At 42.3% G+C, this 23,610-nt stretch overlaps 1 protein-coding gene across 3 annotated transcripts in view; it reads left to right on the forward strand.

Moving 5' to 3' along the window:
- LOC115158530 (mast/stem cell growth factor receptor Kit) overlaps positions 1-23,272 on the forward strand; it is a 38,314-nt gene extending 15,042 nt beyond the window's left edge. For all 3 annotated transcript variants that reach the window (XM_029707602.1, XM_029707601.1, XM_029707603.1), the window contains exons 7-21: positions 56-171; positions 453-567; positions 2,935-3,119; positions 6,599-6,705; positions 6,984-7,110; positions 7,668-7,772; positions 10,633-10,743; positions 12,265-12,421; positions 12,807-12,904; positions 13,086-13,216; positions 13,805-13,927; positions 14,686-14,797; positions 14,924-15,023; positions 15,344-15,449; positions 20,723-23,272. In XM_029707602.1, coding sequence (XP_029563462.1) covers positions 56-171; positions 453-567; positions 2,935-3,119; positions 6,599-6,705; positions 6,984-7,110; positions 7,668-7,772; positions 10,633-10,743; positions 12,265-12,421; positions 12,807-12,904; positions 13,086-13,216; positions 13,805-13,927; positions 14,686-14,797; positions 14,924-15,023; positions 15,344-15,449; positions 20,723-20,926 — 1,897 coding nt within the window. In that variant the 3' untranslated portion in view covers positions 20,927-23,272. The remainder of the gene's footprint in view (positions 1-55; positions 172-452; positions 568-2,934; positions 3,120-6,598; positions 6,706-6,983; positions 7,111-7,667; positions 7,773-10,632; positions 10,744-12,264; positions 12,422-12,806; positions 12,905-13,085; positions 13,217-13,804; positions 13,928-14,685; positions 14,798-14,923; positions 15,024-15,343; positions 15,450-20,722) is intronic.
- The last annotated feature ends 338 nt before the right edge of the window (positions 23,273-23,610 follow it).

Consider the following 23,610-nt stretch of genomic DNA (forward strand, 5'->3'; position numbering starts at 1 on the left):
AATCAGCTACAACACCAGTTGTTTTTAAAAATGTTGTGGTTGATTTAATCACCAGGTACAACAGTGAGCTCAGGCTGGTGCGTTTGAAAATGTCAGAGAGTGGAGTCTACACCTTTTATGCCTCCAATGGTGATGCAACAATCAATCAGTCATTTACGGTCTACGTTATCAGTAAGTCATGACATTATATTCTCTTAAGGTGCCCTGGAGCCACACATACACTATATTGGGAAATGGGCAGTCTGAGACTTCCCTTCTGCATACTGTCAATATGATGTAATTAATCATTAACATGATATGGCATTTATGACTAGATTTTCACAGACCATTTGACGTATGTGTTAAAGCCCAACACCCCCCCCCCCCCTGCAGTAATCCAGAGCATCACAGTTTATTTATATGCTATATATACTCACCTGGCATCAACACTAACATGTTTGTGCTCCTGTCAGGTAAACCAGAGATTGTATCTCATGATGGCCCAGTTGATGGACAGGTGCGATGTGTAGCTGAGGGATACCCTGCCCCACAGATCACCTGGTACTACTGTGAACAGCCTTATATGAGGTGAGATCACTGGGGTATCACACACACATACTCTCAATGATATGCTATGATTGGTCTGTGTTGATAGATTGAGGGAATTTAGAAATTGAACTGTAATGACTTAAAGGGATAATTCAGGATTTTGGCAATTAAGCCCGTTATCTACTTCCTCCGACGTTGCTCTTCCTAATATTTCTATATATCTTAATTCCATTATTTTACTTTTTAGATGTGTGTGTATTGTGGTGCATTGTTACATAATACTGCACTGTTGGAGCTAGGAACACAACAATTTTGTTACAAAATAATATCTGTTAAATATGTGAATGCAACCATTAACATTTGATTTGATTTGAGAAGACGTCTTTTCAGACCTTAGTGAGAGGGTTTCAAAATGGTTTAATTGTCTTGACCTTCCCAGAGAATAAGCAGAAGTGGGATTGGACAGGTGTTATTTGTTGGTGGACTGAAGTGATCAGGGTTTGGAGAGAGGTGATTTGTGATTGGTTTGTTGGCTTGGAATGAGATGAACGTTATGATTTGGGGATTGGACAGTATGTTCTCGGAAGTTATTTATAATGATGATGGCAAAACCAATCCCAGGAAACACTGGCAATGAGTCAGAGGCAATTGGCTAATCATTATCCAATCACTTTCAATTAGGATCAAATCAACTTAGAGAGCTGTCCAACTCAAACAAACATGCCTATAGTTACCCTTGCCATGTCTATTTGATTTTGTTGTATACTTAAGGTACTAGGTGATGGTATGAAATGTCTTTGGAATGCCTCAATGTTTAAATCAGCCTTTATTGGCCCACACATCCAACTTTATTGGCACACACAAATAAATAGTGTCTCACACTCTCTATATATAAACTCGCAGTAATTTATACCCAGTAAATTACTGGGAGTTTATATATATAGAGTGTGTGACTCTCTTTATTTATTTTTTGATAGCTTGCAGTTTATTTGCTGTTAATCAGCAGCTCCACACTAAATAATGTTTTCTGAGTGTGCTCCAGCTCATGTTATTTATTAGACTATTAACACACACATACTGCACACACATACTGCACACACAAACTCTACACACATACTGCACAACCATACTGCACACACATACTGAACACACATACCGCACACACAAACTCTACACACATACTGCACAACCATACTGCACACACATACTGAACACACATACCGCACACAAAAACTCTACACACATACTGCACAACCATACTGCACACACATGCCGCACACTCATGCCGCACACTCATTCCGCACACACATACTGTACACATACTGTACACATACTGTACACACATACACTGGAGAAGCTCTGAGATGTTCTTTAAGTGTGACTTGGCCTGTCAGTATACGCTGCTGTGAAACGTGGAGCCTTGCTTGGGGCACTCTCTACTTTTCCAATCATTGTGCTCTACTTTAAACAACAGACAAATCCCCAGCCTTTTCCCTTTCAACATTATAGCTGTCATCATAATGTAACTTGATGATATTGGATAACACATGTTTTCACTCTGTGGACTTTGTGTACCTCTAAGGTAATGTTGTTTTAGCTGATGTGGAGGATTGTATGGGTTCCTTTAGTTTGTGCTGGAAGACTGGCATGGTTGGGGATGGATTGATTTAGCCTGAGACAGTGATGTTTTATCTGGGAACATTGATTTAAGACCAATGTATGTTCGTATGCATCATGCCCCAGTGCTGTCCAAAGACTCTCTGTACCTGGCTGTTGTTTTGAAGGGCACTCATGGTGAACATAATTGGGGAAAGAGGGGATGGTTGACTCTAAATTACCTGCATTTCAATCAAAAATTCCTCACTTTTAAATGTCCATGATCTAATGTGAACCCTTAGTCTCCCGGTTGTATACTCATAACAGTACATTCGTCCATTTTACAATAACAACTGCTGTGTGCAACAACTGTCGTGGCGAGGGGACCAAAGCGCAGCGTGTTGAGTGCTCATGATGAAATTTATTATAACTCAAAAACACTAAAGACAAAATAACAAACAGAAAACGATCAGCTCACAGTTCTGTCAGGTACTGAAGACTAAACAGAAAACAACTGCCCACAAACACAGGTGGAAAAAAACCCTACTTAAGTATGATCTCCAATTAGAGACAACGAGGACCAGCTGCCTCTAATTGGAGATCATCCCAAAAAAAACATAGAAAAACACAAAACACCCCCTGTCACACCCTGACCTACTCTACCATAGAAAATAACATCTTACTATGTATGGTCAGGACGTGACACTGTGTTTAGTGCCACATGAAACAATGGACTCAAAGCTACTGAAAACAACATCCAAATTCAGTCACACTAGTTTGGTAGACAGTTTGTTCCATTGTCCCCCTCAGGTGCTCCAACCAGATGAACGCCACTCAGGAGGAGCAGGACATTGTCACAGTGACGTTGTTGAGTCCTTCCTTTGGGAAGACTGAGGTGGAGAGCAGGCTGAACATTACCACAGGAAGATTCCACACGCTGGAGTGTGTGGCCACCGTGGAGGGAGAGCAGGACTTCACACTGTTCTCTATCAGTGGTGAGTTGTGGTGACACACACATACAGCTACTGGGAAGGTGTTGTCTGTACCTCTGTGATAGGATTGAAGCTCATCACCCTGGTATGTGTGGGCGTGACTGTGAGTGTCAGCAATTATTCCTGGTTAAACACTTTCAAAACACATGCACGCACAAATGGTAAAAATGTGTTGTTTTCAAGAGGTGAATTTTGCATAGACTTGCCTTGTCTCACCTCGAGCAGAGCACTTTGCAGACTCCATAAGAAAAACACAGACACCTCACTCTCCGGACTCTACCGGATCAGACAACTTATCTCTCTGGACCCATTCCCTGGAACTGGGGGGGCTTGGGGGTGGGGGGCTTGGGGGTGTTTATGTGGGCCTGGTGTCAGCTAGCCTGTCCGTGTGTTTTTAAATTGATGTGTTTGGAGTTAATCCCTAGGATATCCCTACCTTGGGATTAGAATTAAGTACAGTGTCAACAAACCTAGAGAGGACACAGTGACTGGAAGGTGTCTGTGTTTGGTTGTCCTCTACAGACTGGCTATCCCATTCAGGCCTCTCTCATTATATATTTTTTATAGACAATACTTAATATGAAATATAAATGAATGTCGTTAATGCAGTACTAACTAAACTACATTACATGAACTACATTACTTTCCATCTGTAATTTGTACAGATAAACCCCGGGTCACCAAGAACATTCAGGTCAGACAGCTCATTCCTTCTCCCATTATGTCTAACCTGAGGTGCAGAGTTACAGCTGTTTCTCTTTATGTGGATCAAGGTCGTTTAAGTTATACGCACCATCAACACTCACCCAAACCATTTCTCAATTTGGTTCATCTGAATGTTTACGAACGACTTGGATTTTGACATAGATCTTACACATTGATAGAGGTTCAAGATTAAACACTGATATAGGCCTGGAGTCTCTTATGTAAACATAGGCAGAGCGACATACCACAAACGTGTGTGATTTGTGATAATGTGTCATCACTTACTGGCATAAATGGTCATCAGTGGTCGGGTACAGAGTACTTTTGGACCACAAATCCAGCTATCTAGAACATCCTGTTTATATACTGTGTGATGCACTATTGGAGTATGACGGCAGGTGAAGCAAGAGTGAGAAGAGAGTTGTCTTGGTGTGGGTATGAAGATAAGATTGGTATGGTGTAGAGGAGGGGTAGCTGCCTGGACACAGTTGGCATGTGGGTGGGCATTATGGACGAGGAGTGTGTGTAGCCGTGCTCCCGAGTGGTGCAGAGGTCTAAGGCACTGCATCTCAGTGCAAGGGGCGTTCCTACGGTCCATGGTTCGAATCCAGCCGGTATCACATCCGGCTGTGATTGGGAGTCCCATACGGCGGCGCACAATTGGCCCACTGTTGTCCGGGTTTGGCTGGGGTAAGCCGTCATTGTAAATAATATTTTTTTCTTAACTGACTTGCCTAGTTAAATAAAGGTTAAATAAATACAAATAATAAATAAAAAGCCAGGCAGGCCAGACCTCGGGGACCATGTGCCCAGGCTTTAGCGCTCCTCTCTGCAGAGCAGGACAGACCTGGGGGACCATGTGCCCAGGCTTTAGCGCTCCTCTCTGCAGAGCAGGACAGACCTGGGGGACCATGTGCCCAGGTTTTAGCGCTCCTCTCTGCAGAGCAGGACAGACCTGGGGGACCATGTGCCCAGGCTTTAGCGCTCCTCTCTGCAGAGCAGGACAGACCTCGGAGACCATGTGCCCAGGCTTTAGCGCTCCTCTCTGCAGAGCAGGACAGACCTGGGGGACCATGTGCCCAGGCTTTAGCGCTCCTCTCTGCAGAGCAGGACAGACCTGGGGGACCATGTGCCCAGGCTTTAGCGCTCCTCTCTGCAGAGCAGGACAGACCTGGGGGACCATGTGCCCAGGCTTTAGCGCTCCTCTCTGCAGAGCAGGACAGACCTGGGGGACCATGTGCCCAGGCTTTAGCGCTCCTCTCTGCAGAGCAGGACAGACCTGGGGGACCATGTGCCCAGGCTTTAGCGCTCCTCTCAGCAGAGCAGGACAGACCTGGGGGTCCATGTGCCCAGGCTTTAGCGCTCCTCTCTGCAGAGCAGGACAGACCTGGGGGTCCATGTGCCTAGGCTTTAGCGCTCCTCTCTGCAGAGCAGGACAGACCTGGGGGAGCATGTGCCCAGGCTTTAGCGCTCCTCTCTGCAGAGCAGGACAGACCTGGGGGACCATGTGCCCAGGCTTTAGCGCTCCTCTCTGCAGAGCAGGACAGACCTGGGGGACCATGTGCCCAGGCTTTAGCGCTCCTCTCTGCAGAGCAGGACAGACCTGGGGGACCATGTGCCCAGGCTTTAGCGCTCCTCTCTGCAGAGCAGGACAGACCTGGGGGACCATGTGCCCAGGCTTTAGCACTCCTCTCTGCAGAGCAGGACAGACCTGGGGGACCATGTGCCCAGGCTTTAGCGCTCCTCTCTGCAGAGCAGGACAGACCTGGGGGACCATGTGCCCAGGCTTTAGCGCTCCTCTCTGCAGAGCAGGACAGACCTGGGGGACCATGTGCCCAGGCTTTAGCGATCCGCTCTGCAGCGCATGACAGACGCGTGGAGACGTGCAGGGAAGTCTGGCGCACAGTGGGAGTCTTGGCCGCACTGAGTGTTTAGACGCTGTGGGAATTTTGGACGCAGCCCTCCATGGACCCAGGGAGTTGTAGGGGAATAAAATAGGGATGGAGGGAGAGCTTTAAAAGCCACTAACAGGTTTACAGAGGATTAGTTCCTGCATACTCTGCATTCTCAGATGATTTGAAATGGAGAGAAAGCCTCTTATGGCTAAAGAGCTTATTACACCCCAGTGTACAGAGCTAGCAAAACAATAACACATCACAAACCGCTACACAAAGGAACAGAAGACTCATTATACAGATATTATACATAACAACAACAGCAGCAGCACCACCACATCATGCTGCACTGCATGCTGCACAACTAGAATGGGAATTAAGGAATTGGGTAATAAATAGTATACAAAATAATTAACAAAATACAGAAAACACAGTTTGATTCAAGTAATATGATTACCTTTGAGTGATCACTGAAAGACAACAATGTAGCACATATGATACTGCACAGTGCTAAAGGCTAATATGTTGCCTAACATTAAAACTGATTTCTGTCTATCAGTGTTCCTCACTGATATCTCTCTCTTTTATCTATCTATCTGTTAAATATCTATCTCTAAGGTTACACTGATATCTCTCTCTTTTATCTATCTATCTGTTATATATCTATCTCTGTTACACTGATATCTCTCTCTGTTATCTATCTGTCTGTTATATATCTATCTCTGTTACACTGATATCTCTCTCTGTTATCTATCTGTCTGTTATATATCTATCTCTGTTACACTGATATCTCGCTCTGTTATCTATCTATCTGTTATATATCTATCTCTAACGTTACACTGATACTGTATGTATGTCTCTCTCTGGTGTGTGTCCTTGCAGAGAGAACAGTTCCCCATGAGCTCTTCACACCTCTGCTGATTGGCATAGTGTCAGCAACTGCCCTCCTCATCCTCATCCTCATAGTGCTCTTCTACAAGTACCTGCAGGTAACTACCCAAACTCACTACCTCTACTCAGGTATCTACCCAAACTCACCTCTTCTCATACATCACAGCCACTTCTACAAAGGGTTACACACCTGTATAAACTTGGAAAATTACAAACAGTAAGTCATAGGCAAAGATAAGGTACAGTAGCTCACCTTTAAAAATAGATCCGCATTAACTCACAGAGGTCAATAAACTCTATGCTGAAGTACCACGATTGATGTGAGGTTAATGGTGTCCTCTGTACTTATCCTAATATAACTCTGCTGGCCTCACAGAAACCCAAATACCAGATCCAGTGGAAAGTCATTGAAGGTATCCACGGAAACAACTATGTGTATATTGACCCTACCCAGCTCCCATACGATCACGAGTGGGAGTTCCCCCGGGACAAACTGCGTTTCGGTGAGTTCCTTTGCTATCATCACACTCAGGAAAAGCACTGGTAATCACCAAGCAGGGAGGATGCCCCAGACATCTCTTACAGTATACTGTATGTATCATCTCTAATCCAGAACTGTATGATATACAGTTTGTTTTAATATTATCTAGGTCTATTTTATGTGTTTCAATCAATAGCAGCAGGTGTTGAAATAAGTGTCTTTTGTTTTGCTATTTGGAGCCAGCCAATGTATCTTTGTTGTGACATCATACCTTATCCCCAGGGCCTGTCTCAAAATGATGGATTTACACTCTATTTGCTCACCAGTTAGTCACACTTGTACAATATCCCTGAGCAAACACTAACTGCATGATGTATTTAATGTAGCTGCTTTCTTTAATAAAGAACACCAACCCCTCCCTCTAAGCAAACGTTATGTTGACATTTTGGAGTTTTTTTTTTCTCATCCGAACCACCCGAAACAGGATCCTGCATGTCCTGGTAACAGGTGGCAGAGCCAGGATGTGGGAGAGGAACAGGATGGGTGAACATTGGTCTGTCTGTGTGTGTTTCCATGCAGGGAAAACTCTGGGCTCCGGAGCCTTCGGGAAGGTAGTGGAGGCTACTGCTTATGGGATGTCCAAAGCTGATACAGTGATGACAGTGGCGGTCAAAATGCTCAAACGTAAGACGTCACAAATTATGGTAAAAATTTTGATATAGCAATAAAAAGAGACACATGTTGGTGATAGATGTGTGTATTTTGAGGTGTCTGACTGATCAGACCTGGTCAGGTCACACTGTCAGAGAGAACCCCTGCCCCTAACTATGGGTGCTAAACACACGGATATTTGAATAAATGTATTTGACTAGCTATTGACCGTGTGTGTGTGTTTGCATTGATGTACACTATACAGTGCATTCGGAAAGTATTCAGACCCCGTGACTTTTTCCACATTTTGTTACGTTACAGCCTTATTCTAAAATGTATTCAATTGTTTTTTTTCCCTCATCAATCTATACACAATACCCCATAATGACAAAGCAAAAACTGTTTTTATAAATGTTTGCAAATTTCTTAGAAATAAAAATTTAAATACCTTATTTACATAAGTATTCAGACCCTTTGCTCAGGTGCATCCTGTTTCCATTAATCATCCTTGAGATGTTTCTACAACTTAATTGGAGTCCATCTGTGGTAAATCCAATTGATTGGACATGATTTGGAAAGGCACACACCTGTCTATATAAGGTCCCACAATTGACAGTGCATGTCAGAGAAGAAACCAAGCCATGGAGTCGAAGGAATTGTCCATAGAGCTCAGAGGCACAGACCTGGGAAAGGTCCCCAACAACACAGTGGCCTCCATCATTCTTAAATGGAAGAAGTTATGAACCACCAAGACTCTTCCGAGAGCTGGCCGCCCGGCCAAACTGAGCAATCAGGTGACAAGTGCCTTGGTCAGGGAAATGACCAAGAACCCGATGGTCACTCTGACAGACCTCCAGAGTTCCTCTGTGAAGATGGGAGAACCTTCCAGAAGGTCAACCATCTCTGCAGCACTCCACCAATCAGGTCTTTATGATAGAGTGGCCAGACGGAAGCCACTCCTCAGTAAAAGGCACATGACAGCCCACTTGGAGTTTGCCAAAAGGCACCAACTGACTTGCGGACCATGAGGAACAAGATTCTCTGGTCTGATTAAAATAATTTTGAACTCTTTGGCCTGAATGCCAAGCATCACGTCTGGAGGAAACCTTGCACCATCTGTACGGTGAAGCATGGTGGTGGCAGCATCATGCTTTTGGGATGTTTTTCAGCGGCAGGGACCGGGAGACTATTCATCATCGAGGGAAAGATGAACAGAGCAAAGTACAGAGAGATCCTTGATAAAAACCTGCTCCAGAGCGCTCAGCAACTCGGACTGGGGCGAAGGTTCACCTTCCAACAGGACAACGACCCTAAGCACACAGCCAAGACAACACAGGAGTGGATTTGGGACAAGTCTCTAAATGTCCTTGAGTGGCCCAGCCAGAGCCCGGACTTGAACCAGATCGAACATCTCTGGAGAGACCTGAAAATAGCTGTGCAGCGACGCTCCCCATCCAACGTGACAGAGCTTGAATGGATCTGCAGAGAAGAACGGGATAAACTCCCCAAATACAGGTGTGCCAAGCTTGTAGCGTCATACTCGAGGCTGTAATCACTGCCAAAGGTGCTTCAACAATGTACTGAGTAAAGGGTCTGAATACTTATGTTAATGTGATATGTAAGTTTTTATTTTTAATCAATTAGCAAAAATGTTTATTGTCATTTTTGTCTATTGTGTGTAAATTGATGATGGAAAGAAAAATATGTAATAATTTTTAGAATAAGGCTGTAACAGCAAAATGTGGAAAAGTCAAGGGGTCTGAATAATTTCTGAATGCACTGTATATACAAAGTATGTGGACACCCCTTCAAATTAGTAGATTCAGCTATTTCAGCCACACACGGTTCAGACAAGTGTATAAAATCGAGCACACAGCCATGCAATCTCAATAGACAAACATTGGCAGTAGAATGGCCTTACTGAAGAGCTCAGTGACTTTCAACATGGCACCATCATAGGATCCCACCTTTCCAACAAGTAAGTTGGAAGCAACGTCAGCACAAAAACTGTTCGTTGGGAGCTTCATGAAATGGGTTTCCATGGCCCGAGCAGATGCACACAAGCCTAAGGTCACCATGCACAATGCCAAGCGTCGGATGGAGTGGTGTAGAGCTCGCCGCCATTAGACTCTGGAGCAGTGGAGCAGTGAATCACGCTTCACCATCTGGCAGTCCAACAGACAAATCTGTGTTTGGCAGATGCCCGTAGAACGCTACTTGCCGAATGTATAGTGCCAACTGTAAAGTTTGGTGGAAGATGACTAATAGTCTGGGGCTGTTTTTCATGGTTCGGGCTAGGCTCCTTAGTTCCGGTAAAGGGAAATCTTAACGCTACAACATACAATGACATTCTAGATGATTCTGTGCTTCCAACTTTGTGGCAACAGTTTGGGGAAGGCCCTTTCCTTTTTCAGCATGACAATGCCCCCGTGCACAATACGAGGTCCATACAGAAATGGTTTGTTGAGATCGGTGTTGAAGAACTCGACTGGCCTGCAAAGAGCCCTGACCTCAACCCCATCGAACACCTTTAGGATGAATTGGAACACTGACTGCGAACCAGGTCTCATCGCCCAACATCAGTACCCAACCTCATTCAATGCTCTTGTGGCTGAATGGAAGCAAGCCCCCACAGCAATGTTCCAACATCTAGTGGAATGCCTTCCCAGAAGAGTCAAGGCTGTTATACAGCGAAGGGGGGACCAACTCCATATTAATGTCCATGATTTTGGAATGGGATGTTCGACAAGCAGGTTTCCACATTCTTTTGGTCATGTAGTTTATGTATGCTTGTTACACTAAACCAGCCAGAGGCCATACTTCCTGTGATGTTTTCTTTGATGATGACTTTGAAGCACTTTTAAATTATCATGTTCTGGTGGTGTTTCCACAGCCAGTGCCCATGCCACTGAGAAGGAGGCTCTGATGTCAGAGCTGAAAGTTCTCAGTTACCTGGGAAACCACATGAACATTGTCAACCTGCTGGGAGCCTGTACTGTTGGAGGTAAGGAGCAGCATGTCTAGAGGACTGTAGGGCTTATTCTCATTCTAATCTATGCTACTATCAATCTGGGAACTACAGTTGGCAGAGGTGTTTGAGATACAGTAATAATGTGAACAATCCTCCCTTTTATCACCAAGGATTGTATTACTTGTTGGCGAAATATCAGCCTTTCTAGAGTTTTCTCTGTTAGTTAACACTATCAACGTTTCTCTTTGCTGTAGCAATTGTGATTGAATCCACTCAATATTAGCCACTTTCAATGCAACATACCAAAACAAACGAACTATGCAAAAGATTTTGTTGTCGGCACAACGCATCGGAGTATGATTCTTTTGCACATGACTCAGCCCATACTCAGCCAATACTCTACACAGACCGTTTCAGCATTCCCAATCAGAGCTGCAGTAGGCCTATATGTAAATAGACCATTGCCAAATATGAATCTGTGCCATTTACTTTGAACTGGACTGAGTTTCCAGCTGTCTTAGTGAGTAGATGCACTTGTTTTGAGATCAAAGCGAGAGCTGCATGTAGCCACATGTGCACATTTTGTTCATATCCTTTGCTAGTTAGTGAGTTATTAGCCCAGTTATAGATCATTTGTAGTCAGTAATAGGGGAGTGATTGCTTCCTACAAAACGTGTACATTTCTAGACATCTTTGAAAAGATTAAGAGGTAAAGAGCTTTTTTTTATCTTAAAGGGGTATTGTTGTATTTTGAGACAGGCTTGAATAAGCTAAGTAGCCAATTGGCAGATGGTAGTATAATTTGTCTGATTCTCTGTAATAATGGTATGGGAATAATAATACATTTTATTTTGTAAAGTGGTTTCTTGCATCAAACAACAAAACTACATTTTCAGTCACCTCCTTGTCTGAAGGACAAGTGGATAAAAAGGTTGATTTCAAGCCCTGCATGTTTTTTTTTCTTCTCATGGAATGTAGGCCTACATTGAACACCACACATTGGCTGCTACTGAAGGCTGAATGATAGAACAGCTATTTCCATATTAAAATATTATGGGATGCATTTTCTCCATAGTTTTTTATGGTAGGCCACTGGAAGGCCTGGTACGCCACCATTAGGATCAAATAGCCACAGTAGCCTACTTGGCCACAGTTAAAACTAACTTAAAGCATGTACAGCCTCAGTGTTCAATGTAAACGCGTGCTGGAAGTTGCAGAGATTTTCCACAACCTTCAAGTTTGAGCTCAGCAGACCAGAAATTTGCTCAGAGCTCCCCAAAAATGTGAGGGAACATTGCTTGTTGGGCGTAAGTATTGTTTACTATTCGTTGTATTAATGTTTATGATATAGGGGTGGTGCTCCTGAAACTTGCCGTACTTGTAGGAGTGGTGCTCCTGAAACTTGCCGTACTTGTAGGAGTGGTGCTCCTGAAACTTGCTGTACTTGTTTTGGGGTGTCTATATTTCAAGGTGTTTTGTTTGTCTTTAGTGTGTTGTTTCTTGGTGGATGACATTCATGTGACTGGCCATGGCTATTTGTCTCCTCGTCTTCAGGCCCAACCCTGGTGATCACAGAGTATTGCTGCTTCGGTGACCTCCTCAACTTTCTGAGGAGGAAGAGGGAGATGTTCTTTTGTGACACGTTAGGGGAGGACTGCTACTACAGGAATGTCATGCTGCAGAGGGAGACAGCTCCAGCTGGGTCAGATGGGTCAGTGTGGACTCATTATGTTTACAAGGAGAGGGTGGTAGTTGGGTGGTATATACTGTAATTTTCACTGTACAGTTTATACTGTTGCTTATGTCATCTCACCTGCTCACAAAAGTAAATACCACTGCCGTTGTTCTCCCACCCACTGGAAAATTCCCCAATTTAACTAAGCATACAGTACTTTCATGGTCTATAAGGCAGGACACGCCTACACTAAACCGACTACTCTTTGTTGTTATTGAGAAAAATACTTACAGTAAATGTAAATGTTTCTGGAGATTCATAAATGTTTGTTAGGGAGTATTTCTTACCTAGTGTGTAGTAGTTATGTGTAGTGTTTGATGGCGACTGAACTGAGACCAGACTGCTTATTTCCTCCTTGCAGAGACAGCAGGAATGGCTACATGGATATGAGGCCTTCTGTCACTGGTGTCCTGCCCAATGGCTTCTCCTCAGAGAAGAGAATCTCGATACGCAAACCAGGCAAGACATCCACTTTTATTTGAATTGATAATTATCACATATATCACTTGAGAAAGCTAATTTATACAGCCTGCAATGTGCAGTATCTCCCTCTATACATAGTTAAGCTTCCTTAATACACAATGTTGCTCCCTCTACGCACCTCTCAAATGATCTTGCTCTATCACTATGTTTCTCTCAGGTGGTTCCAGTAGTGAGCCTGATGTTGTGAGTGAGATGCTCCATGAGGACAGTCTCTCTCTGCACACTGAGGATCTGCTCAGCTTCTCCTATCAAGTGGCCAAAGGCATGGACTTCTTGGCTTCCAAAAATGTAAGCCCTTAATTTCCTCCCAGAAGCTTTCCTCTCCTAATATAGCTCCTGAAAGCCCCCCACCACTAGCTATTCAAAACAACAGATCTGTTTTCACTCTACAATTAAATCCAGCAAGTTAAATCCATGATGGTAGATAATGTCCAACCATTCTGTAAATATTTTCATTCTGTAAGTACTGTACATTCACGTAGACCAAGAAAAGCACTATTTCCACTGGTATTGTTTGTTCTATGTATCAGATTAAATTTAGACACACGCTAAACCGCACACACACCAACACACATTAGTTCCATCTTCTTTATTTCCAAACAATGCTAGGATCACATTTCCGTAGCTGGTCAACAGGTCCAGAATGCATGTTGAGCATTCTGCTGAAAAATGTATAACCAATTGAGGCAAGCGGACACCATACTACAGCCTGGTCCTGTATCAATCAGTGTGTGTGGAATAGATTCGGGAAAGAACATTTACTGTCACCATGTATTAGTAGTGTTTAAAAGTTTTATGTTATCTTATTACATTACATTATGTTTTATTATTTGTGTGTGTGTGTGTGTGTGTGTGTGTGTGTGTGTGTGTGTTCAGTGCATCCACAGAGACCTGGCTGCCCGGAACATTCTGCTGACTCAGGGGCGAGTGGCAAAGATCTGTGACTTCGGCTTGGCCCGTGACATCACCACAGACTCCAACTATGTAGTCAAAGGCAATGTAAGTCTGGCCCATCGCTTACTACTGTAGATCTCAATGTGATATATAGATACAGCATGGATATTTTGCAGTGAAAACCATCAATGGAATAGTCAAGCACAGGCACAGTATTGATATAAAGCCTCTCAGAACCAGTGTCAGCTATGAGCCTGGGGGCATCATGGGCTAGTACTGTATGTTCCAATTCCATGGCATGTGAAGTACGTACACTGAGTGTACAAAACACACCTGATCTTTCCCTGACAGACTGACCAGGTGAATTCAGGGCCAGCATCCCTGTGGAATGCTTTAGATATTAGGAAGGTGTTCCTAAAGTTTTTTTACACTCTGTGTGTATCTGATGGATCTGACATTGTAATGTGCACTCTGACAGGTGTGTGATTATGAATTCCTTTAAATGTCACTGAATTCTTTCAAATGTCACTGGTATGGGTCACCAGATACAAGTGTCTCAAACATTCAGCACCTTAGGGGAGTTTTAACCTACTCTTGAAACTAAGGAAATACAGTACCTCTCCTCTCATACAAGAACAAGCAATTTTGAACATTTCTGATCCAAAATTCAAGATTAATCAACAGCATCTGCATTCATCATTTACTCTCTCTAGTTCTGCACTCTTCACAGCTGTAGTCAGCTGAAGGGATAGAGATGATGGAATACTTCAAAGATGTCAAGAGATTTGCTTTGATGCATTTTCTGAATACGTGAAGTGCATCTGACATATTAGACTGGCTGTGATGGTTTGTGTTCCATGCAGGCTCGCCTCCCAGTCAAGTGGATGTCTCCAGAGAGCATATTTGAATGTGTGTACACATTTGAGAGTGACGTATGGTCCTATGGCATCTTGCTCTGGGAAATCTTCTCACTCGGTACGTACGTCCACGTTACCCTCTGTGTGTGTGTGTGTGTGTGTGTGTGTGTGTGTGTGTGTGTGTGTGTGTGTATGTGTGTGTTTTCATTGATTTGTATTATCTTATTTTCTTCATGGCCTACAGGAAGCAGTCCATATCCTGGGATGCTTGTGGACTCAAAGTTCTACAAAATGATTAAGGAAGGATATAGAATGGATGCCCCAGAGTTTGCACCGAGTGAAATGTGAGTGTGTGTGTGTGTCTAAGTATCTTGAGAAAGACAGTGTGTGCGTGGGTGTACTATACAGGTGTGTGAATATGTGGGATTTAAGCAGATTGCATATTTGCTGAATTTCACCATAAATTTCACCATGAAAGCTAAATTATTATTTAGTTCGTTATTTGATGTTAGCTACATACATTCCATTTTCAGAAGAATACACTTAGAGAAAAGCATGTAAAGTGTAAATTTGTAAGAGAGGGGGGCGAGACAAAAGAGGTAACAGGTGTATGTGTTTGGTGCCATGCCTGCGCCTGTGCTAAATATGTGTGTTGTGGTTTCAGGTATGAGATAATGAGGTCGTGCTGGGACTCGAACCCCTTTAAGAGGAACTCCTTCAGCAAGGTGGTGGAGAGGATTGAACAACAGCTGTCAGACACCACCAAACACGTAGGTCACAGATCTCCTCTAACCTGCTTGTTTACACATGTTGACAGACTATGGATTTAAGGTATTCACAAGAGTTTACCAGCAGTAAATTCCATAATCCATATTCTTGAGATTTTTCTTAAAGTGCCAAAAGGTCCCACCTTGAGATTTTGCTGTATTTAATAGTAGCAAACAGTGCCTTGCAAAAGTATTCACCCCCCTTGGCGTTTTTCATATTTTGTTGCATTACAACCTGTAATTTAAATTGATTTTTATTTGTATTTCATGCAATGGACATACACAAAATAGTCCAAATTGGTGAAGTGAAATGAAAAAAAAATGAAAAAAAAGTGAAACTGAAAAGTGGTACGTGCATATGTATTCACCCCCTTTGGTATGAAGCCCCTAAATACGATCTGGTGCGACCAAATACCTTCGGAAGTCACATAATTAGGTAGATTGCACACAGGTGGACTTTATTTAAGTGTCACATGATCTCAATATACACCTGTTCTGAAAGGCCCCAGAGTCTGCAACACCACTAAGCAAGGGGTACCACCAAGCAAGCGGCACTATGAACGAGCTCTCCAAACAGGTCAGGGACAAAGTTGTGGAGAAGTACAGATCAGGGTTGGTTATAAAAAATATCCGAAACTTTGAACATCCCACGGAGCACCATTAAATCCATTATTAAAAAATTGAAAGAATATGGCACCACAACAAACCTGCCAAGAGAGCGCCGCCCACCAAAACTCATGGACCAGGCAAGGAGGGCATTAATCAGAGAGGCAACAAAGAGACCAACGATAACCCTGAAGGAGCTGCAAAGCTCCACAGCAGAGATTGGAGTATCTGTCCATAGGACCACTTTAAGCCGTATACTCCACAGAGCTGGGCTTTAAGGAAGAGTGGCCAGAAAAAATAAGCAAACATGTTTGGTGTTCGCCAAAAGTCATGGTGGAGACTCCCCAAACATATGGAAGAAGGTACTCTGGTCAGATGAGACCAAAATATTGCTTTTTGGCCATCAAGGAAAAATGCTATGTCTGTTTCAAACCTAACACCTCCCATCACCCCGAGAACATCATCCCCACAGTGAAGCATGGTGGTGGCAGCATCATGCTGTGGGGATGTTTTTCATCGGCAGGGACTGGGAAACTGGTCAGAATTGAAGGAATGATGGATGGCGCTAAATATAGGGAAATTCTTGAGGGAAACCTGTTTCAGTCTTCCAGAGATTTGAGACTGGGACGGAGGTTCAACTTCCAGCAGGACAATGACCCTAATTATACTGCTAAAGCAACACTTGAGTGGTTTAAGGGGAAACATTTAAATGTCTTGGAATGGCCTAGTCAAAGCCCAGACCTCAATCCAATTGAGAATTTGTGGGATGACTTAAAGATTGCTGTACATCAGCGGAACTTATCCAACTTGAAGGAGCTGGAGCAGTTTTGCCTAGAAGAATGGGCAAAAATCCCAGTGGCTAGATGTGCAAAGCTTAGAGAGACCTACCCCAAGAGAATTGCAGCTGTAATTGCTGCAAAAGGTGTCTCTACAAAGTATTGACTTTGGGGGGTGAATAGTTTTACACGCTCAAGTTCAGTTTTTTTCTTATTTCTTGTTTGTATGACCAAAAAAAATATTTTGCATCTTCAAAGTGGTAGGCATGTTGTGTAAATCAAATGATACAAACCTTCCAAAAATCTAATTTAATTCCAGGTTGTAAGGCAACAAAATAGGAAAAATGCCAAGGGGGTGAATACTTTCGCAAGCCACTGTACTATACAAATTCAATAAAATATTACCTGCCTTCATGTTTTATTAACGTCCCACTGGGCACACACTGGTTGAATCGTTTCCACATAATTTCAATGATGTAGTGGTGTATTAATTTTACATGATGTACTGCTTTATATTTGTTTGATATGTAATGTTGGACCCCAGGAAGAGTAGCTGATGCCTAGGCAGTAGCTAATGGGGATCCCTAATAAATACAAATATAATACAATGATATTACATGGAGCCAACGTGGAATAGACTTTAAGTTGACGTCTGTGCCCAGTGGCGTTAGCCAACTGCCCTAGCCTTATGTAAGGCCACTCAGTGGTTGAAGAATGTGAGTCCTCTGACAATCTCCCCACCTCTCTTTGAAACCTGACAGACTGTTAGAAGGACTGATCTAGTTGTTTTGCTGAGTAAATGAATTACGACAGGGCCACACTGTAAACACTATGTGCTGTCATTACTCAACACTTTTGATGAAACCTGTTACACTTAATGTATCTAAGTACACTTACATTTGAAATCGGAAGTTTACATACACCTTAGCCAAATACATTTAAACTCAGTTTTTCACAATTCCTGACATTTAATCCTAGTAAAAAATCCCTGTCTTAGGTCAGTTAGGATCACCACTTTATTTTAAGAATGTGCAATGTCAGAATAATAGTAGAGAGAATGATTTATCTCATCTTTTATTTCTTTCATCACATTCCCAGTGGGTCAGAAGTTTACATACACTCAATTAAAATTTGGTAGCATTGCCTTTACATTGTTTAACTTGGGTCAAATGTTTCGGGTAGCCTTTCACAAGCTTGTGGGTGAATTTTGGCCCATTCCTCCTGACAGAGCTGGTGTAACTGAGTCAGCTTTAACTTTAACTTCCTGACTGAAGTCTTGAGATGTTGCTTCAATATATCCACATAATTGTCCTCCCTCATGATGCCATCTATTTTGTGAAGTGCACCAGTCCCTCCTGCAGCAAAGCACCCCCACAACTTGATGCTGCCACCCCTGTGCTTCACTGTTGGGATGGTGTTCTTCGTCTTGCAAGCCTCCCCCTTTTTCCTCCAAACATAACGATGGTCATTATGGCCAAACAGTTCCATCAGACCAGAGGACATTTCTCCAAAAAGTTTGATCTTTGTCCCCATGTGCAGTTGCAAACTGTAGTCTGGCTTTTTTGTGGCAGTTTTGAGCAGTGGCTTCTTCCTTGCTGAGCGGCTTTTTAGATTATGTCGATATAGGACTTGTTTCACTGTGGATATAGATACTTTTGTACCTGTTTCCTCCAGCATCTTCACAAGGTCCTTTGCTGTTGTTCTGTGATTGATTTGCACATTTTGCACCAAAGTACATTAGTCTCTAGGAGACAGAACACGTCTCCATCCTGAGCGGTTTGACAGCTGCGTGGTCCCATGGTGTTTATACTTGCGTACTATTGTTTGTACAGATGAATGTGGTACCTTCAGTCGTTTGGAAATTGCTCCCAAGGATGATCCAGACTTGTGGAGTTCTACAATTTTATTCTGAGGTCTTGGCTGATTTCTTTTGATTTTCCCATGATGTCAAGCAAAGAGGCACTGAGTTTGAAATTAGGCCTTGAAATACATACACAGGTACATCTCCAATTGACTCAAATGATGTCAATTAGCCTATCAGAAGCCTCTAAAGCCATGACATAATTTTCTGGAATTTTCCAAGCTGTTTAAAGGCCCAGTCAATTTAGTGTATGTTAACATCTGACCCACTGGAATTGTGATACAGTGAATTATAAGTGAAATAATCTGTCTGTAAACAATTGTTGGATTAATGACTTGTGTCATGCACAAAGTGGATGTCCTCACCGACTTTCCAAAACTATAGTTTGTTAACAAGACATTTGTGGAGTGGTTAAAAAACAAGTTTTAATGACTCCAACCCAAGTGTATGTAAACTTCCGACTTCAACTGTACTTAGCGTTTTTGTAGTCATTACTCAAACTGATGGAGTCACTGTGACCCTGTAGGAGTTGAGTTGTATCGGCTTGAAATTTTGAGGAATGGCCCCACTAAGCCACGCCTCCAATATAATTTCCTTGTGTGCCTTATCTTTTCGAGTGAATTGTAGAATTACCTCCCATGACTGTATTTGTTAGTGACAGAGACCCATGGTTGTTGAATTCATTCATTTTCAGTCCTGTGGCCTTCACCGAGTAAGTTCCTAGGCTAACATTATCATTATAATTAAACTGTTTATGATAATACATTGCATATTTCACAAGGCCTTATTTTGAGGCCTAGCTTTACCCTAATACAGTGGCCTGAAATTCATGGTTTACAAGTAGGTTTAGGTTTACAAGTAGTCCTGCAAGTAGGTTTGAAAAATTCTGGAAAAATCCTGGAATTCCAGGAATATCCCAACTGGGATATTTGGAAAATAAATTACAAGAATTTTGCAACCCTACCTGCAAATCCCTTTATGCTGGCTTGCAAAGTGATGTGTAATTCTTATTGGAATCTGGCCAGAGTTAGGATATCCAACAATTTAGGTTTTTAATTTCCTGAAACCTGCATTCATAATGACTGCCAACTTAGGAACAGTGTGAGGAGACTACCTAAACCAACAGTAAGAACCATTTCTGTAACAGGTGCAATAAATGTAACTAAATTATTGGATTAGTTTAGAAAAATGTATGTTATTTATCTTTGTGTAGCATAAGATTAATCAATCACTCAGTGTACATGAAAAATAAAACACAGATGTTAAAAACAATTTGAAAAAATCTACATGCAGTAGCGCATGCTGGGAAAAAGTGAATTTGTTATCTTAACTTAAAAAAATGTAGTTGATGTGACTTCTCATTTAGTTTTGAGTCAGTATCTCATAAACATTTTCAGTAATAATTACTTTCATTGACTTTGATTTCAACTTACTACAAGTATTTAAGTAAAACATGCCTTGGGGTTTACAGTCTACACAGTCCAAACAGAGTACAAAGAACATGCCTGTGGGTTTCCCCACCCCAACTACCCAGGGCCACACGTTTAGACTACCACCAGACTAGTCAGACTAGCAGTTAAAACACAGAAATGTGTCAACCCTCAATTAACACTCGTGTCACACACATCACGGGCCACACACACATGCATGCACCCCACGCACGCACACACACACACATACAGTAGCCACTGAACATCTCATGACAGTTAGGAAGTGATGAATATGATTGATCACTTGTGATATAATCACCTCTGTCACTGTGTCATGATGACCTCTCCTCATGACCTCGACTCACCTCTCACTTCTGAAACATGCCAGCGATTTAGCTAACACAGAGCAGGTCTTCTCTTCTCACGCCTTCCCTTTCACACCTTCAGACCAGAGTGCTACACAGTCACCTTCTTTATTTAACCACGCTGCATGTTCTCACTCAGTAAGCAGAACTGCAATTGAAAAACACCCCTCCAGCACTACATAGTATATTGTATGAACTCTCTCTCTGTTTCTCTCCGTTTCTCCCTCTCTCTGTCTAGATCTATCTGAACTTCAGCTCCAGGTTTCCGGTTACAATGGGGCAACAGGTTACCAGCGTGGACCAGGGGACGCAGAATGCCAACATCCTTTGCCTCAACTCTGTGGTCAGCAGCAGCGCCTCCACTCAGCCCCTATTGGCCAGCGCCAGCGATGACATCTTTCTGGGGGAGATGGCCACCGGGCTCAGGGTCCACCAGGTGTAAGGCCCCACCCACGATGGCTGCCCCATAAAGTGCCTGTTCAGTGCCATACAGAACATCCCACCACACTCTATTCCAATCATATACTGTGTCTAGCTATTAGCCACCCCTTCCCAACCTTATGCCTAGCTGTTAGCCTCCCCCTTCAGACCGAGGTTTCAAGAAGGATCCTCTCGAAGCCTCTGCTCCTGGCCGCCTTAGGGGGTACCATTCCGAGATCATTACTGCATATAAATTTTGATGTGCTGTTTGAAATGGACACTATAGTTTATAGCTCCATAGTAGTGCTATTTTCAGAGGACTTTCCTCAATGTTGCTGTTACTGTATCTTATATGTTTCATACAATGTTTTTGTTTGTTTCACATTTCCGTTGTCAATGTATTAAACTGAATTACTATGTTTGTTTTAAATATATATTTTTTCTAAAACAAAAGAATGTAGCATTTATAATGGTTGAAATACAATTATCGTTGGAGGTGAAAGTACTTGAAATGTATCATCTTTCCAGATGTAGGCATCATGTAATGAAGCTTTCAGTTGACCTTTTTTCTGTTGCATCTTTTTAAAAGTTAATGTTAGTATTATTCCACAAGTTCAGTTTTGGTGATTATGTGAAGGAGAGACATTTCTAGGGCCAATGGCTGAAATTATATTCAGTAGGTTAAGTCTCAAAACGTTTCAATCTAATGAACCGATAAGCATGGTACTATGACTGTTTATATGTGTATATATTGACCTTGTGTATGACTAGTAATAAGTGTATGATGTGAGCGGTAGTATTAGCTTAGATTCAGCAAAGGTTGCTTGCTGGAGAATCCTTGTAAATATGTAAATATGTTGCTTGTGTCGGCACCTCTTCTGTCTTTTACAGTATGTGACCCTTGTTTACATTTGTCATCAGACAGGTACTGCCATATCACTATGGGGTTTCTTTAGTATAAAAACTGTCACCAAAGATGGGGAAGGTTGAAACAGTGCATGGTTAGGATGAGCATACTGTATAAGGGAAAAGGTGATTAGCCAGTGGATGCTTTCTACTCTTACAGATTGTTAAAGAAGGCTTTCTGTTTTGAGACAAAAAGCCAATGATGCCAATGTGGAGCTTGCAGAACAAACCAATAACTGTTCTGTCTAATCAAACAAGGTTGTGACATGTCTTAGAGCTCCCTACAGTCCTGTGGGCAGTACCCTCAGTGCACTCAGCCCAGCCATCAGTAGATGATTTCTCAGCCTTCCCTCCACTCTTTATGTCCAGCTGCTTCCTCTGACGGAAGTGTCACTTCCACCATCTCTCAGCCAGAGCTCTGTATCACTTCAGACTCCCATCACTAGGACTTCCCTCTTCCCACACTGAGATATTGTTGTGAAGAGCACCTGGAAATGCACAGACTGAAGAGTGTGCGTCCGTGTGTCTGTGTGTAGGTGCCACAGTATGAAATGTATGACATTTACCCATCTCGCTTTTCAACCCTGTCTCCTTCCCAAAGCTGGCTCTTTGTAAATATGTGTGAATACAATGTAAAGTAATGTGGATGCTGTCTTAATGTTTTATTTTCTATTGATATGGTATATTTAATGCACACCTCTGATATTCTGTAATATAAAACATTTCCTACCACAAATAGATACACAGAGATACATCCATTAAATATATACTGTACATCTTCTTCTTTGGAGGTAAACTGCTTGTTTTTCTGTTTTCTTGTGACAACTGTAGATGTCTTTGTTTGGACATTGCTGTAGATTCCTTGTGTAGTGTCATTTTCCCTTGGCTAACCATCGCATGCTGTCTTCTACAAGCAAGCCAACACATTTGTTCTTTATTGTCAAATGCTTTTGTACAGCTTTGCCTTGAAAATAAAGTTTGTTTTCAGCCCCAAACAGGAAAGCTTCATACTTTCATGGCAATAGCAAATATTGTTCTAATTTGGCTAATTACAAGCAAGGATGAGTAGAGCTGTAGGGCAATGACTCACATCAATGCAATGCTCATTCCTCATTCCCCCTTCTGTCACACTGAATTAGAGACCTCAAAATAGGTAATTACACACTAATAACATAGTAGTTGCATGTTTATCTGTGTCATTCATCACACTGTTAAAGATAGCACAACCAAAATATTGTCTGATTATCCCTAACAAGGTTACGCTGGAAAAGTTGATATAATATGATGCTTGTTTTCAAACTTTTAGGACATTTGTATTTTCCCCATATTCAAAGATAAGTTTATTTTGTATATTTGTTGTATATTTATTTTACAAGAGACAAAGTTGTTTGTTGTGCACATTTGCAAAGTATTGCTATGTCTTGTGTTACTGTAATATAAATAAAAGAAACCCTTAAAAACAGTTTAGTTAATCATGAATTGTATTAGTAATATGCGACTTTTTCATGTTATTATTTTCATATGTGTGCAGTTTAGTACATTTTTAAGACATTCCTGTCTTCTCATTTGATCCAGTTTGATAATGTAGTGGTGTAACGGTCGTCGTACGTAATGGACCAAGGCACAGCGGGTTGAATGCTCATCTTAACTTTTATTGAACACTAAAATAAACAAAACAAGAAAAACGATTGAACGAACAGTATTGCAGGCTAACACACAGCAGTACAACAACAACTTCCCACAAAGGGACAGGTGAAAACAGGGCTACTTAAGTATGACTCTCAATCAGCAACAACGATG

The sequence above is a fragment of the Salmo trutta genome, chromosome 22 (genome assembly GCF_901001165.1).
Source record: "Salmo trutta chromosome 22, fSalTru1.1, whole genome shotgun sequence".
NCBI lineage: Eukaryota > Metazoa > Chordata > Actinopteri > Salmoniformes > Salmonidae > Salmo > Salmo trutta.